Source organism: Lontra canadensis, unplaced genomic scaffold, assembly GCF_010015895.1.
Source record: "Lontra canadensis isolate GAN:19392208 unplaced genomic scaffold, GSC_riverotter_1.0 scaffold3, whole genome shotgun sequence".
In the NCBI taxonomy this organism is placed as follows: domain Eukaryota; kingdom Metazoa; phylum Chordata; class Mammalia; order Carnivora; family Mustelidae; genus Lontra; species Lontra canadensis.
This window is the reverse complement of record NW_022630997.1, coordinates 54,212,885-54,225,531: the sequence shown is the minus strand read 5'-3', so window position 1 is coordinate 54,225,531 and position 12,647 is coordinate 54,212,885. Positions and strand designations below refer to the sequence as shown.

General features: G+C 43.1%; 1 protein-coding gene across 13 annotated transcripts in view; it reads right to left on the bottom strand.

Moving 5' to 3' along the window:
- The window catches only part of ANK3 (ankyrin 3), a 670,144-nt gene that overhangs the window by 32,707 nt on the left and 624,790 nt on the right, over window positions 1-12,647 (bottom strand). For 5 of the 13 annotated variants that reach the window (XM_032842415.1, XM_032842423.1, XM_032842430.1 and 2 more), the window contains exons 37-39: window positions 4,263-12,062; window positions 3,565-3,639; window positions 360-491 (exon numbers count right to left, since the gene is read on the bottom strand). In XM_032842415.1, the coding sequence (XP_032698306.1) occupies window positions 360-491; window positions 3,565-3,639; window positions 4,263-12,062 (8,007 nt within the window). Of the gene's footprint in view, window positions 1-359; window positions 492-3,564; window positions 3,640-4,262; window positions 12,069-12,647 lie in introns of all 13 variants that reach the window. The other 8 variants (XM_032842453.1, XM_032842476.1, XM_032842456.1 and 5 more) reach the window with 3 other exon arrangements.

The window sequence follows — 12,647 nt, the reverse complement described above, 5'->3', positions numbered from 1 at the left end:
AAGCTGAATGAAATGATTTGATCCTATCCTCCTTTCTTTCTCTCCCTGTGCATCTAGCTCTGGCCACAGCAGTAGCCTCTGAGTGCTTCTGACTACTACCCCAGGATTTAGCAGCTAGAATTCGATTTTCACTTTTGATGGTCATGGAGAGAACTAAAGACAAAAATGCAAAAAATTCACTACCACTTGCTTTCTTAAGAAGCTTCCTAAAGACAGGTGTTTAAAATACTAGTGCTAAATTAAACACGTATAACTTCAAAAGACTTATTACTTTATGATTACTCTAGTTTATTAACAGTAGGCTTATCTAAAATACTATAGGCAGTTTTGAAAGTCAAAGTAATATAATGTCAGCATACTTGTAGCATTTTTTCCGTCTCTGGTAACCCATTTTTTTAATAACATGAAGCTCTGAGAAATTAAAGAATTTGGATTTTCCACACGTATTTGATTGATTTCATCCACTGAAAAATTCAGTTCCCTTGCCAGTTCTGTAGAAAAGAAAAAGAGTTACTAAGATTTCACATTCTGCTTTTATCACCTATGTTTCATTAAACGTAATGCTCGACTGTTACATACACACAAAAAGGAACTGCATCGTAAAACCCAGTCCAGCCTCGAGCATGACTCGTTACATGCTTGCTTTTACAGGAACAGTGATGACACACCAGCTGTGACTTCACTCTCCTGACCTAACTGCTTAGCTACAATTACATTCCCTCTCAAGAGATTCTTTTATAAAGATTCTTGAGCTGTACAAAGAGGATGTTGCTGGATTCTTTTCACTCAGCCAAATTATTCTTTGTACTTTGTTCAAGCCTCACGTAAGATGGGCTAGGATACACACCCACGAACACAGCACAAGAGATGCTGGGAGTGTGCCTTCAGGAATTCCCCATGGGAGGTTAAATGATGACCACAGTCCAGATTGCTGTCTACACTATGCAGCCACATGTATAACAAAGAAAAAGGAAATAGCTCTGTGTCCATCTAAATGTCTATACCCGTACACTCAACCTTGTCAATCAGAGTGTCTTTGGCAAGAAACGTGTGACAATCAGTGGCTGCCTTGGCAGAGGAAACCAGGAGTCGAAGATGAGAGGGAGCCTCACTTTTCACTGTATATTTCCTGTATAGTTAAAAAAAAGTCCTCAGGTAATTATTTTGAGTGATTCCAGAAATAAATGGGGAAAAAAAAACCCTCCCAGGGAAAAGGAATTGGTTAAGATACTACCTGGCTTAACTATTTCTAGCATTTGGAGAAATGTATTCAGAGGCTCAAAAACTCAAGTGATTTCACTCTAGGAACTATCGTGATGATACACTGGGCTGGGCACAATGATTTACACATGAGTGTTTATCTCAGGCTTGTACTATTAAAAAATGGAAAACAATCCAAATGTTGAACAAAAGAAGAGTTCATTGAGTTAATGCAGCAGCTTGTGAACTGTTTGCTCATGGCCTGCTGTTAGATAGATGTACATTGTAGAGGGCAATGTTTATATAAATGAAACCAGATCTTCAAGAAGCAAAACTTAGCCTTAATACACATGAGACACAGACATTTCTCTCCATTCTAGTCTATTAAAAACAAAACCAAAGTTATGTATTGATTTCATGACTCAGGAGTGCACTGTGACCCAAAGTTAGAAAAACACTGTTATAAAATATGTATACGGGATGTTATTTATCCGTGAAAACCAAGATCATAGAATATGCCATTTTGTGGAAACTAGGTAATAACGAACAAAAAAAACCAAAAAATTACATGGTGTATATAACATTTTAAAGCTTTTTATATAAAAATCAAGGTACATGAAGATGTTCACAGTGGTTTTGAGGGACAGGATTAAATTTGCTCTTCTAAATGATAATTTTAATGGTAATCTTTACTGAGCAGATAGTAATTCGAATTATAAAAGTTAAATTTCTTTCTAAGATCTTCATCCCTTTGTGCTTTAAGAGACAATACTCCTTACTGCCCAACAAGCCCTTTATGACCCAACTGTATCCTTTGTCTAGTGAGCCAGTGACAAGCAAAGACACACTGTCACTAAGAATTTTACAGTTTAATAGCTTTATGTCACATCTTCTCCAAAAATTTGCTCTGACAGACTTAATGACTGGATTTGTCTAAGGTAAGTAATCTAATAGTATGGGCATATAACACTGCAAAACCAACATTTGCTCCAATATATTTTCAGATCATAATGTCTGATGTTAAAATATAATTATTATTAATTTTATGTTAGCAAATATTTATACATAACGAATTGCTACTCAGTCTCAACAAGTTGCTAAGGATGACCAACTACCTGTCTTCTCAGAGTATCACTAGGCTCCTGGTTGTTAGCAGTGTGCCTGAGAGCAGAGGCTGGGTGGAAGGAAACAGGAAGTTGGGGGTGAGGGCAGGACTTAGGCCATTTAAAGGAAGAAAATGTAGCTGACCTTGTTTGCCATTATCTGGTTTCATATTTTAATATTTTATATTTAAATATTTAATATTAAAATATTTCATATTTTAATAACAGAGATAATCACTTCCCTGAGCATAGAATATCATGGAGGGTATACAAAATGACTTAGGTATGACAATGGTTAACCTTTGTATTTTAAGCTATTCTGTTTTTTGGGCTATGTATTAAAAACATACACTCAACCTCTAGAACTTGAAAGTTCTCTGATTCGTGTGATGTAGGATTTTGGAGGCCCATTTAATGTGAAATCTACAAAGCAGAATTGTCAAATGACACAGAATCTTATCTTCATCTATAATGAAGTGAAATCAAGCTAAATATTCCTTTTCTACACACGGATTATAAACAGTTTCATTCATCTCACCAAACCCAATGACTTTTGTAAATTGAATGGGTTTCTGAACATGTATCCTACTTAAAAAATTGTAATTCAGATTTTCAACTTCCTCTCATTCCCTTGTTTTCTTGTTTGTGTAGTTATTGAAAATGATCTTTGTTTTCCTTTAGCAAAGAGGTAAGATTTCCTTTTAAATAAATCTTTGGGTGTAAGAGTGAGTCCACTTAAAACTTTCAGGTAAATAAACATACAGATAGTCTGTGTATATCATAAAAACCGTGAAGATGACTCAAGAGTGATTAACATTTGGGAAGCACAGGCATGGGTTAATTGAACGGTTGCCTAAGAGAGCTGCTCTAAGGGAATAGACCATGTTTAAAATTTTGGATTATTTAAAAGTCATAGGCCTTAGTTGTGTTTTTCTTGACTCCAGAAAATAAATTTACTACTAGGTAAAATGTTACCTTCTATTATCAGAAATGGCAATGTGAAGAAAGTGCCTACATTTAAGGTAAAGGAAGATTTAAATTTCTATTCTTTAGTGTATATGCATCAAAAAAGCTTTGAAAAACACAGGATGTAAGGTATTATCGATAATTTTCTCTGGGTAGGTAGAATCAAGGAAGATTAAAATGTCTCATTTTGTTTTCTACTTGTTGCTTGTTTCTCTTTTTTATAATGAACCCCTTGTGAGTAAGACAAAGAAATTAAGAAACGGTATTTGTTTCACTCAGGAGCGTACACACTTACCTGTCCAACTAAGTCCCAGGTGATCGGCTACTATTGCCATCCTGATATCTGTCCGTTCACATGGACTCTGTGGACCTACGATTTACAATTTCTTAATTAAAATAATCATCAAGAAAGACACGATACCGGAAAATTGTTTTTTAGCAGTATTCAGATTTTACAGAGAGACTAATGCTAACACTGTACACTTACATGTGTCCTAGTCACCTACATGAACACTTGTCTTTGCACATGGCTCACTTGATTATCACCTGCCCTGGCCAGATGTGAGACTACATGGATGCTCAATGTGATGGAATCAAACATGCTGACGAGCTAGCTAATGGACAACGGTTACAGAATCATCGCGTCGGTGAAAACACCATGATGGGATTTCAGCATCTGAGCTTTGACTTTGACAGAATCATTAGTACATTAAAAAAAGAAAAAAAAAGCTGCTTATCTTGAATCACACCAATATCTTCAGCATGCTTCCCTAGCTGCCTACGGTGTCATTTGGTTAAAAGGGATAGAGAAGAGTGTAGAGACAGCACACAGATGACAATGACAGAATGAGAAACTACAGTTAAGTCACCGCACAGGCAATCACGACAGTGCATGCACTAGGCTCTACAAGTTGGAAAGTGTTTACGAACTACGCTCGTTCTCCAGGATGTGAGCAAAGAGTGCTCGAGAGACCTGACTGCCTTCGTCCTCACCAGTCCTCCTACTGCTCCTTCTCTCACTGCCGGCCTTTTCACTCTTTGATTTTAAAGGTGCTGCCTCTGTTTTCTTATCTCTAGCGGACTTCGTTGTAACTGAAGGCGGGCCACCCCGGGAAGTCTCGGACAACGACGTGTTTCTTGAGGTACTGTCTTCCTCATCGGACAACTCGGACTGCATCTTTTTGTCTTCTTCCGAGAGGCGGTCCACAAGCTTTAAGGTCTCACCACTAATTCCCTTAAAATATTCAATGGAGTGTTTACATACTTCCTTAAGCTGACTTTTCCTAACTTTTACTGTGGTGGTGGTGGTGGTGGTGGTGGTGCTGGTGCTGGTGGTGCTGGTGACACAGGTGGGTCTTACCTTTACTGGCAACTTGGATGGATGCTGTTTGGCCTTGCCTTTCTCTGGCTGCCCTTGCTTTTGTGTGGCACATGCTTTCCTAACTGCGTTATCCCTGTGTGTGTCTTTTACTGGAATTCTGGACTTTAGGTCTACACATGAAGAAGCAATAAGGGTTTTGGTTTTCTCAGATTGACTGACCTGCTTCGTTTTACTCACTTTCATGTTTGGCATATGACTTGGTGGGCAGATATCTTTTGGTGAGGTGGCCTTTATGGGAAGTTTGGATTTTCGCCTAATCCCTATCGGTTCCTTGGTCTTTTGCTGCTCTCCAAGAACCTTCTGCTTATTATCTCTTACACAGTGTCCTTGCGGTACCCCTGTCTTTTTTCCTGATGAGATTTTCACTGGATTAGCTTTCTCTGTGGTACAAGTGGGTGCAGAATGTTCTGTCAGAACTATATTACTTGTAATGTTATCTGTCTGTATGGTGGAAGAATCCAAATTGTTGTTGTTATTAAAGTTATCTTTCTGGAAATCGTGTTTTTCCTGGGGCCTAGTGCCCATGTGGCTATTGGCTGTACTTGGAATCATTGTGATAGTTTCATTCTCTAGTCCCTGACAACTGGTCATCACAGCTTCTATCTTATCTGTCACTTCTCCAGAGCCTTCTTTCTTCATGGTCATGGTGGATGCAGAAATTCCCATTTTTATAGGCGTGCGCAACTTGGGGTCAACTTTAGTGGCGCCAGTGGCTGCTGCCGATCTCTCCAGGGAGCCACTACTGGCTGCGCCTTCCTGACACTCTCCGCTGGTCGGGCTGCTGGGGTTGGGTTCGACTGGAGGTGCCTCTACATTTCTCTCTAGATTGGTTTCTACAGTGGTGTCCCCTGACTGTGGCTGTGGTGTGGCAGTGACCATACTTTTATCCCCTTCCCCCTGGTCCCCTGACTTCCCTTCAGAAGTATGCTCACCAATCTGGAAAAATTGGAGCCTCTCTTCAACAAAATCCCTCTTGCTCATGTCAATTGCACCACTGCGAGTCATCTCAAACATTTTCCCTTCGTGAAATGGGAAGGGGTTAGGCTCACTAGTTGGGGTACTTTCGTCAGTTGGCGTTCGGGCGGGCGTTGTATCAGGGGTTGTTGCTGGAGAGCGGTCTTCCACAGCCAGACCAAAGGGCTTAGTTTCATCTTCCCGTGATTTACCGTCAAAAACTTCATCATCCCCTCGGTTATTAGACCAAGGATCAAAATCTAGACCTTTGGTAGCTACTGTTTTGAAAGGAGTGGCAAATTCTTCATCTACTTTGTAACTGAAGTAAGTATCAGGAAACACCGATCTGTCAGGATGTCTGCCTTCTAGGGTGAAGAACTGGGCCCCCGATTTCTGCTCAGTCTTATCAGGAGTCTTTTCAGATGAGGAACTTTTAGAAGGTGGCTTGTCTTCGTCGGGTCCCATCCTTCCTTCCTCCTCGATAACTTCAAGTTTACTTTGGCTAAAGGAGCGATCGGCCGGCTTCAGAATGCCCTCCGTGTTCCAGACATCTTTCTTAATTTCCATGGTTTGACTTGGGAGTTTCGAATCACTCTCCGTCAAGCCATCGTCTTCGTCTTGCAGGTCGTAGCCATCCAGAGAGTCGATCTCTGTGGCGTCGGTGTCATGAGAAAACTCGGCCGTGGTGGCGATGGAACACTCCGTGACAGACTGGTCATTGTTCCCATTCTGGGCGGTTTCGTTCTGAGGTGAATCGAGGCCAAGGCCAAACTCGTGATCTTTTCCAGATCCATTCGTTTCCAGTTCCTTCTGGCTGGAAGGCTTGTCAGCAGGAGCTTTGGATTTTGTTATTTCCTTTAGTTCGTCGTCCACTTCCTTTAATTTGAAGGTGTATTTCTTAACGGGGACGGGCTGATAGATGGACTCGTCATCGCTCGAATCACTGACGTCGGCCCCCGGGGGAACTGGCGAGGGCGGCTGCACTCGGATGACCGGTTCGGCCAGCTGGTACTTGTCATGCTCATCCCGCAGACTGACTTCAATCATGTCCGCCTCTCTTTCGGGGAGATAATGAGGTTTCTTATCCGGCTCCATCTGGTCTGCATCCAGTGGTGGAGGAGGGGGAAATTCAATATAGGCAACTCGATTGCTTTTGGGTCTTTGGTTAGAGTCTTTGCTGACATCGGTAGGCGTTTCGCGGTCAACGGTTACTTCCTCCACTGTAGTCTGCTTTAAGGAGGCTGACTTGGCCTGCTCCTCCTCCTCAGACTCCTCAGAAACCTCGGGAATTGGGCTGGGTTTGCCTGGTATGTAAGCTATGAGGGAGTCTGGTGTCTTAGACGTAAATTCGTAACTCACTTCCTCTGAACTGGGCGTTTCTGGGGTTAAAGGGCTTTTCCCAGAGCTGTCTAGAAAGGAAACTTGCTCTAGAGTGTCGTCTTCTGGACTACCTTGGGGAGAAGGAGGCTGCTTTTGCTGCCTAGTTGTATAAAAGGTCCCCCTGGTCTCTTGTACTGTCTTACACTCCTGACTTATGATCTTTTTTATACTTCCTTGTTGTATCTCCTTTTCATATTGCTTCCCTACCTGTACAAAACTGACATACACCGGTAAAGTTTTTATGTCTTTCCCTCCCTCTGTCTGGGCTAGTGGAGAAACTCTTTCCAATCCGTCAAGGGGACTGTGGTCGAACACATCACTAGAGGGAGATTCCTTTCCTGGGCTAAACTCTAAGGAATCAGGAGATTTGGTGGGAGAGGTTTCGGTTTCATCGAGAGGAGGGCATAAGCCTACGTAACTCTGACGTTTGGAAACCTTGCTGATTTCTGAATAGGTAACTTTTTCATCTTCTATAGAATTAAAGTGCTGTGCCTCAACCGTCTCTTTACTCATACTGGACCGGGGCAACTTTTGCGATAGTTCATGTTGGGGGAATGTCGACTGCTCGCAAAAGCCATCGGGGATATCAGATGACAGCATCCTCCTTCCCTCCGCAGCTCTGACCGGGATGTGCGACACGGCTGAGCTCTCACTCCTCCTCGGAGCTTGTTCCAGAGGCCCACCCGGCCGTCCCCCTTCTTTCACAACATATTCCCTATATAAGACCTTTTTGGAGGGAGATTTTACAGTCATTTCCTTAATTTCTGAGAGAGAGCCATTCGTTAACAACTTGTGTTCTCTCTCAGTCACAGACATAAACTCATTCCTCTGATCAACAATCTTACTGTCAGGGTGACCAACGTGATTCTCTCTTACATCGTGAACAAGTACATGCGAGAGTTTTTCTTTCTGAGACTTATTGTTAGTGGCTCCAGAACTTTCCCATGTTCTAAAGACCTTTTTGTCCCATGGTCCCTTAGTTGCTACATCTGAGGTCACATGACATGCCAAGTCTTTAGCCTGTTGCTCAGAAAAATAGTCAGGCATGGCTTTACTTGACATTTCAGTCCTCTGTGTTTTCACATCCTCGGAGCCAGAATCATTTATGACAAGCTCGCCGCTCTGCGCGTGCTCGTCTTTAGCCTTGAGTACCATCAGATCATTCTGCACGGATACGCTTTCGTCTGAGAGGTCTACGGCCTTCAGCTGCTTTTCTCTAGCAAACACTTGGTAGACGGGCAGCTTGCTCTCCTGGATTTTTTTAATGGGGATTCTTGACTGGCCCTCTGGCTTTCTGTCTTCTTGAGACACGTCCTTGCTTTTTGCCTGTGCGCCTTGTTCAAATTTTAATCTAATGGAACTGAGCTTGGATTGTTTGAGCTGAAACCCAGACTGGGGCCCTTCTGGTGCCTTGCTCTGTGAAACGCTCTCTTGGGTCTCCTCTGTGGGCTTGCTGTCGTCGGGCTGTGGGGACAGAACCTTCTTCTCCGGGCTGCTGGGCGGACTGGCTGCTTTCTGCTCATCGGCTGTGGGGATGCCTTGTCCGTCATGGCCATGATGCCTTGCCTTAACCCACTCGTCACTGGATGCCAACAGTTCTGTCAGCAGGACCTTCTCGGGGCTGCTCCCTGGAGAGCTCTGAGAAGAGTACTCTTTGCCATTTCGAGGGCGTGGCTTTTTCTCTGGGGACTGCAGTTCATCGTTTAGCTTTTCGGTTTTGTCACGAAAAAACTGTGAAACTTCAGTCAGTTTTTCTTCAGCTTCCTTCACAGTCCTGTCCACCCTATCTTCATATATCAACTTCTCTCTACCTCTGTCTAATCTGTCCTCAGTAAAGCGCATCCACATGGCATGTTTTGGACTACTAACATCGCCAGAATAGTGCAACACTGTCACTTTATCAAAATGCTCATCTTTAGACACTTTACCTACACCATTTTCAGACACATCTTTATAGATTTTGGAGAGGATTTCTTTTTTGGGGGCAGTGACTACTTTTTCTCTGGACCGCTTATCAGACCCCTGTAACTCTGAGCTAGGGGGTCCTGCATGGTCTGTAACCGATTCCTCGGTATCAGAATGAGACACATCTAGCTTTTCTGACAGAAGCATTTTCTCAGCAAACCTGTAAGACTCCCCTCTTAGTTCTGACAACTCATCGTCATGGTATTCTATGGAGTGTTGACTCAAAAGCTTCAATGTTTTATAAGAGTCATCAGATATGAGTTGAGCAGAACTAGGGCGACTATCTTCTTCTTGGGACACAGGAGTGTTCACTCTGGAAGACTCCAGATAAGAAGGCAATGACTCTTCAGCAGTAAGCTCTTCTTCTTCTTGCTGACCCTGCTCCTCTGGACAAGGAAAAGCATCGTGTTTTTCTGGCAGAAAATCTTTTAGGTTAATATCTCCCCGGGATAAGTCTTTCTGATATACATACATTTCCTTCTCTGGATGCTTTTTGGTTTCTCTAATAATGACTTCAGTGGGCTCAGCTTGGTTACCTTTTTCGATGTGGACTTCTATTATACGCTCCAGTTTGGGTTTCATTTGGCTGTCCTTCTCTGCATGCTGGGCTGGGGTTTCAGCCGCAGACTTGTGAACGTCTGGAGGCACGGCCGACTTATGCTCAAACAGACCTGCCAGTTCTTTGGAAGGGTCCCGCCCGGACTGAAAGGCCTTCATGATGTCGTGGACTGACATGGTTTCCTCGATTCTTTCAGAGGCACCTTCGCTGCCTGGTGGGGAATGATAGACCATTCGGGTGGTTGTGGTTATGTGGGTCTCTTCTTTAACACGCATGCCTTTGCTCAAAACTCGGCTGTGGTCGTCGTCATCACCATTGGCTTTCATTTGGAACGCCTTAACTTTTTCCTTAATACTAGAGGTGGTGGGCTTTGGTTCCAGTTCCGTAAAAGTAGGCGACGGTTTCGGTGACACGGGCTCCTCCGGTGGGCCCGGGGGAGCATCTCCCGCTGAGGGCTCATAGCTCCTGATAACGTGCACCACTTCAGTTCTTGTTTCTGTGATGACAGGAGGGATGGGGACTTCGTGAAAGAGTGGCTTAGGACCAGTGCTCTCAGCGCTCTGTGGGGCTGAAGGCGTTTTCTCACTTCTTGTCTCAAAGCCACTGTCAGACAAGGGGCTTTTGTCCTGGTCGTGTTGAGAAAAGTCATCCGGAGACTCTAAAATGGTATCTGTTCCGAAAAAGGAGTCGGCCATTTTACACAACTCTTTCTCAGAGGTGGAGGGCCTCATGGAGGCTGGTGGCATTTTGAGTTTGTGTTCCTGCAAAGCGATCGCTGGCTTCAAGATCCTTTTCTGTCGCTCTTCGCCATCCTTCTTTGCGTCTTCAAACTTGTACTTTAAATTTGTCAATGAACTACTCCCAATATCGTTTGTTAAGTAATCAATAACTTTGGTCAAGTTATAATCCTTCTCAGAGGCCGCTTTTGCTTTCACTTGTACTCTCTCCGGCAGAGATGGAGAATGGCTCGCTGCAGCTTGCTGCCTTGCCTCCCTTATTTCTTCCGAACTAAACTCTATCCAGTCATCTTCGGGAGAGAGTCCTTTGTCACTCTTTGGCGATTTGGGCGGTCCTTTGTTATCTACACACACATCTTTCTTAAGGATTTCACTCACTTTCACTAAGTCTTCCTTTACTTTCTCAACGATTTTGAAAGGTTCTTCATCGTCAATTCTCCCTTCTTTGGGGAGCTCGGGTTGGAATGGCTTCTCCTCAGGCACGTCTGTCTGTAGGATCGCAGTCATCCGCATGAGGTCTTCTTTCATTTCAGCCACGTCTTTTAATATTTCCTGACTGGAAGATAAAGAGGATGGTGTAGACAGCTTAAGGGCAGAGGGTGCAAGGAACAAAGATGACTTAACTGGTGATGAAGTTCGATTGAAATGGGGCTGAGGACGTGTCTCCGTAGTCAATGTTTTAATGGGGGACAGCAAAGCTGCTGCTGATTTTGTAAGTGAACTAGAGTCTGGAAGTTTCTTTAATGCTGGTTCCGGCAAAACATTGACTACAGAGTATACTGGCACTGTTATTATCGATGAAGTTACAGATGAGGTAGTTGCAGATATCGACGACCCAAGGGATGTATAGAGTGCACTTGCGGAAGGAGTTCTTAGAGACTGAAAAGCTGATGGTGTCGAAGAAACGTATGACCTGAGTGGGGAAAATGGCATTGCTGTTGTGGTAGAAAACACTTTCTCAACTGTGTCAGTGGCTGCATTAACCACAGAGCTCACAGAGTTTGTAGCTGTAGAAATTTTTTCCTGTAACGTGGCAGTGGCTTTGCATCCGTTAATTAATGTTGACGATGACGGATACTTGAGAGGGGAAATAGAGCCGTTGACCAATGCTACCTCTGCGTGTCCGGGCATCTGTTTCACAGGTGATGAGAGAGAAGAGGCCATCGTGACTTTCACTGATGAAATGACATCAACTGATGATTTAGCTGGAGACACCACTGACTTTAGAGGCGAAGATATTAGTGGTGCTGCTGATGTAATAATTGACTTAAATGGCAAACTTGAGGAATACATATTAATGTTTGACTTGGGGGAAGCAGGGGGTGTCATAGTAATGGACGACCTCTCCAGAAGAGACCCTGCTGTAGTCACTGGAGAGGTGCGGGAGGAAAACGTAGAACTGGATGCCAGCCCTTTTAAAGGCGAGGCCTCTGGGACTGTGGGAGCTCTAACGAGGTTACCAGAGGAAACTTGGATATTGTATGGAGATTGTGACACAACTGTTTTTATCGGTGAAGACATTGTCCGAAAGGATCTAATTGGAGATGCCACATCACTAATGGATTTAACTGAAGATGTAGTTGATGCGCCTAACGTGGATTTGATTGGAGAAGGAGTCGAAACAGACCATATTGATTTTAACGGAGAAGCTGATGGCGTGTTAGAGGAAGAGCTTGATAAGGAAGTGAAGCCTGACTTGGCTGGCCCAGGCACTGTAACCGGAGCTGTTGTCCAGGACTGGTATGGTCTTGTAGAAAAGAATGGCTTGTATGAGTAAGTGGTGGGGAGGGATCTTGTTGCTCCTGCACTCCGTTCAACTGTTTCTTAAATTTTAAAATGAAATCAAACACAAAAATCAACAAAAATGGTTGAGAAACAGAGAGACCAGAGAAAAAAATTGGTCAGTAAACTTTGAAATATTACAAAAGCAAGTACAATTGTTTGCATGATTTAGAATGGAAGAGGCAAAAAGGAACAATTAAAGTAAAAGAGGAAAAAAAAATTCCACAGACATAACTAATCCAAAGTTAAAAATAAACAAACAAACAAAGAAAAAATAGAGCAATGTGAAATGAAAGACAGAAAAAGCACATCGCAACCAAAGAGGCCAACAATGAGAAACAGAAAACATGAGGAAAGAATTAATGATGAGAAAAATAACCACAATGGAAAACCATTCCCTTACTTCCTATTGACTTTCTTATGTGCTGGTTTTGAAATTATCAGCAGCCACTCTGCTTTGCCTGTATAGGACCACGTTTGTTTTGGGCAACCGTATAACTTTCATTTTAGCGATGTCTAACGTTCCCTCTGCTCGAACCTTTCGGTGATACTGATTGCATCTACTTAGAACCGTATCGATGTGTCACTGTCCGTTAAATATCTAGAACTCTTTTTTTAGA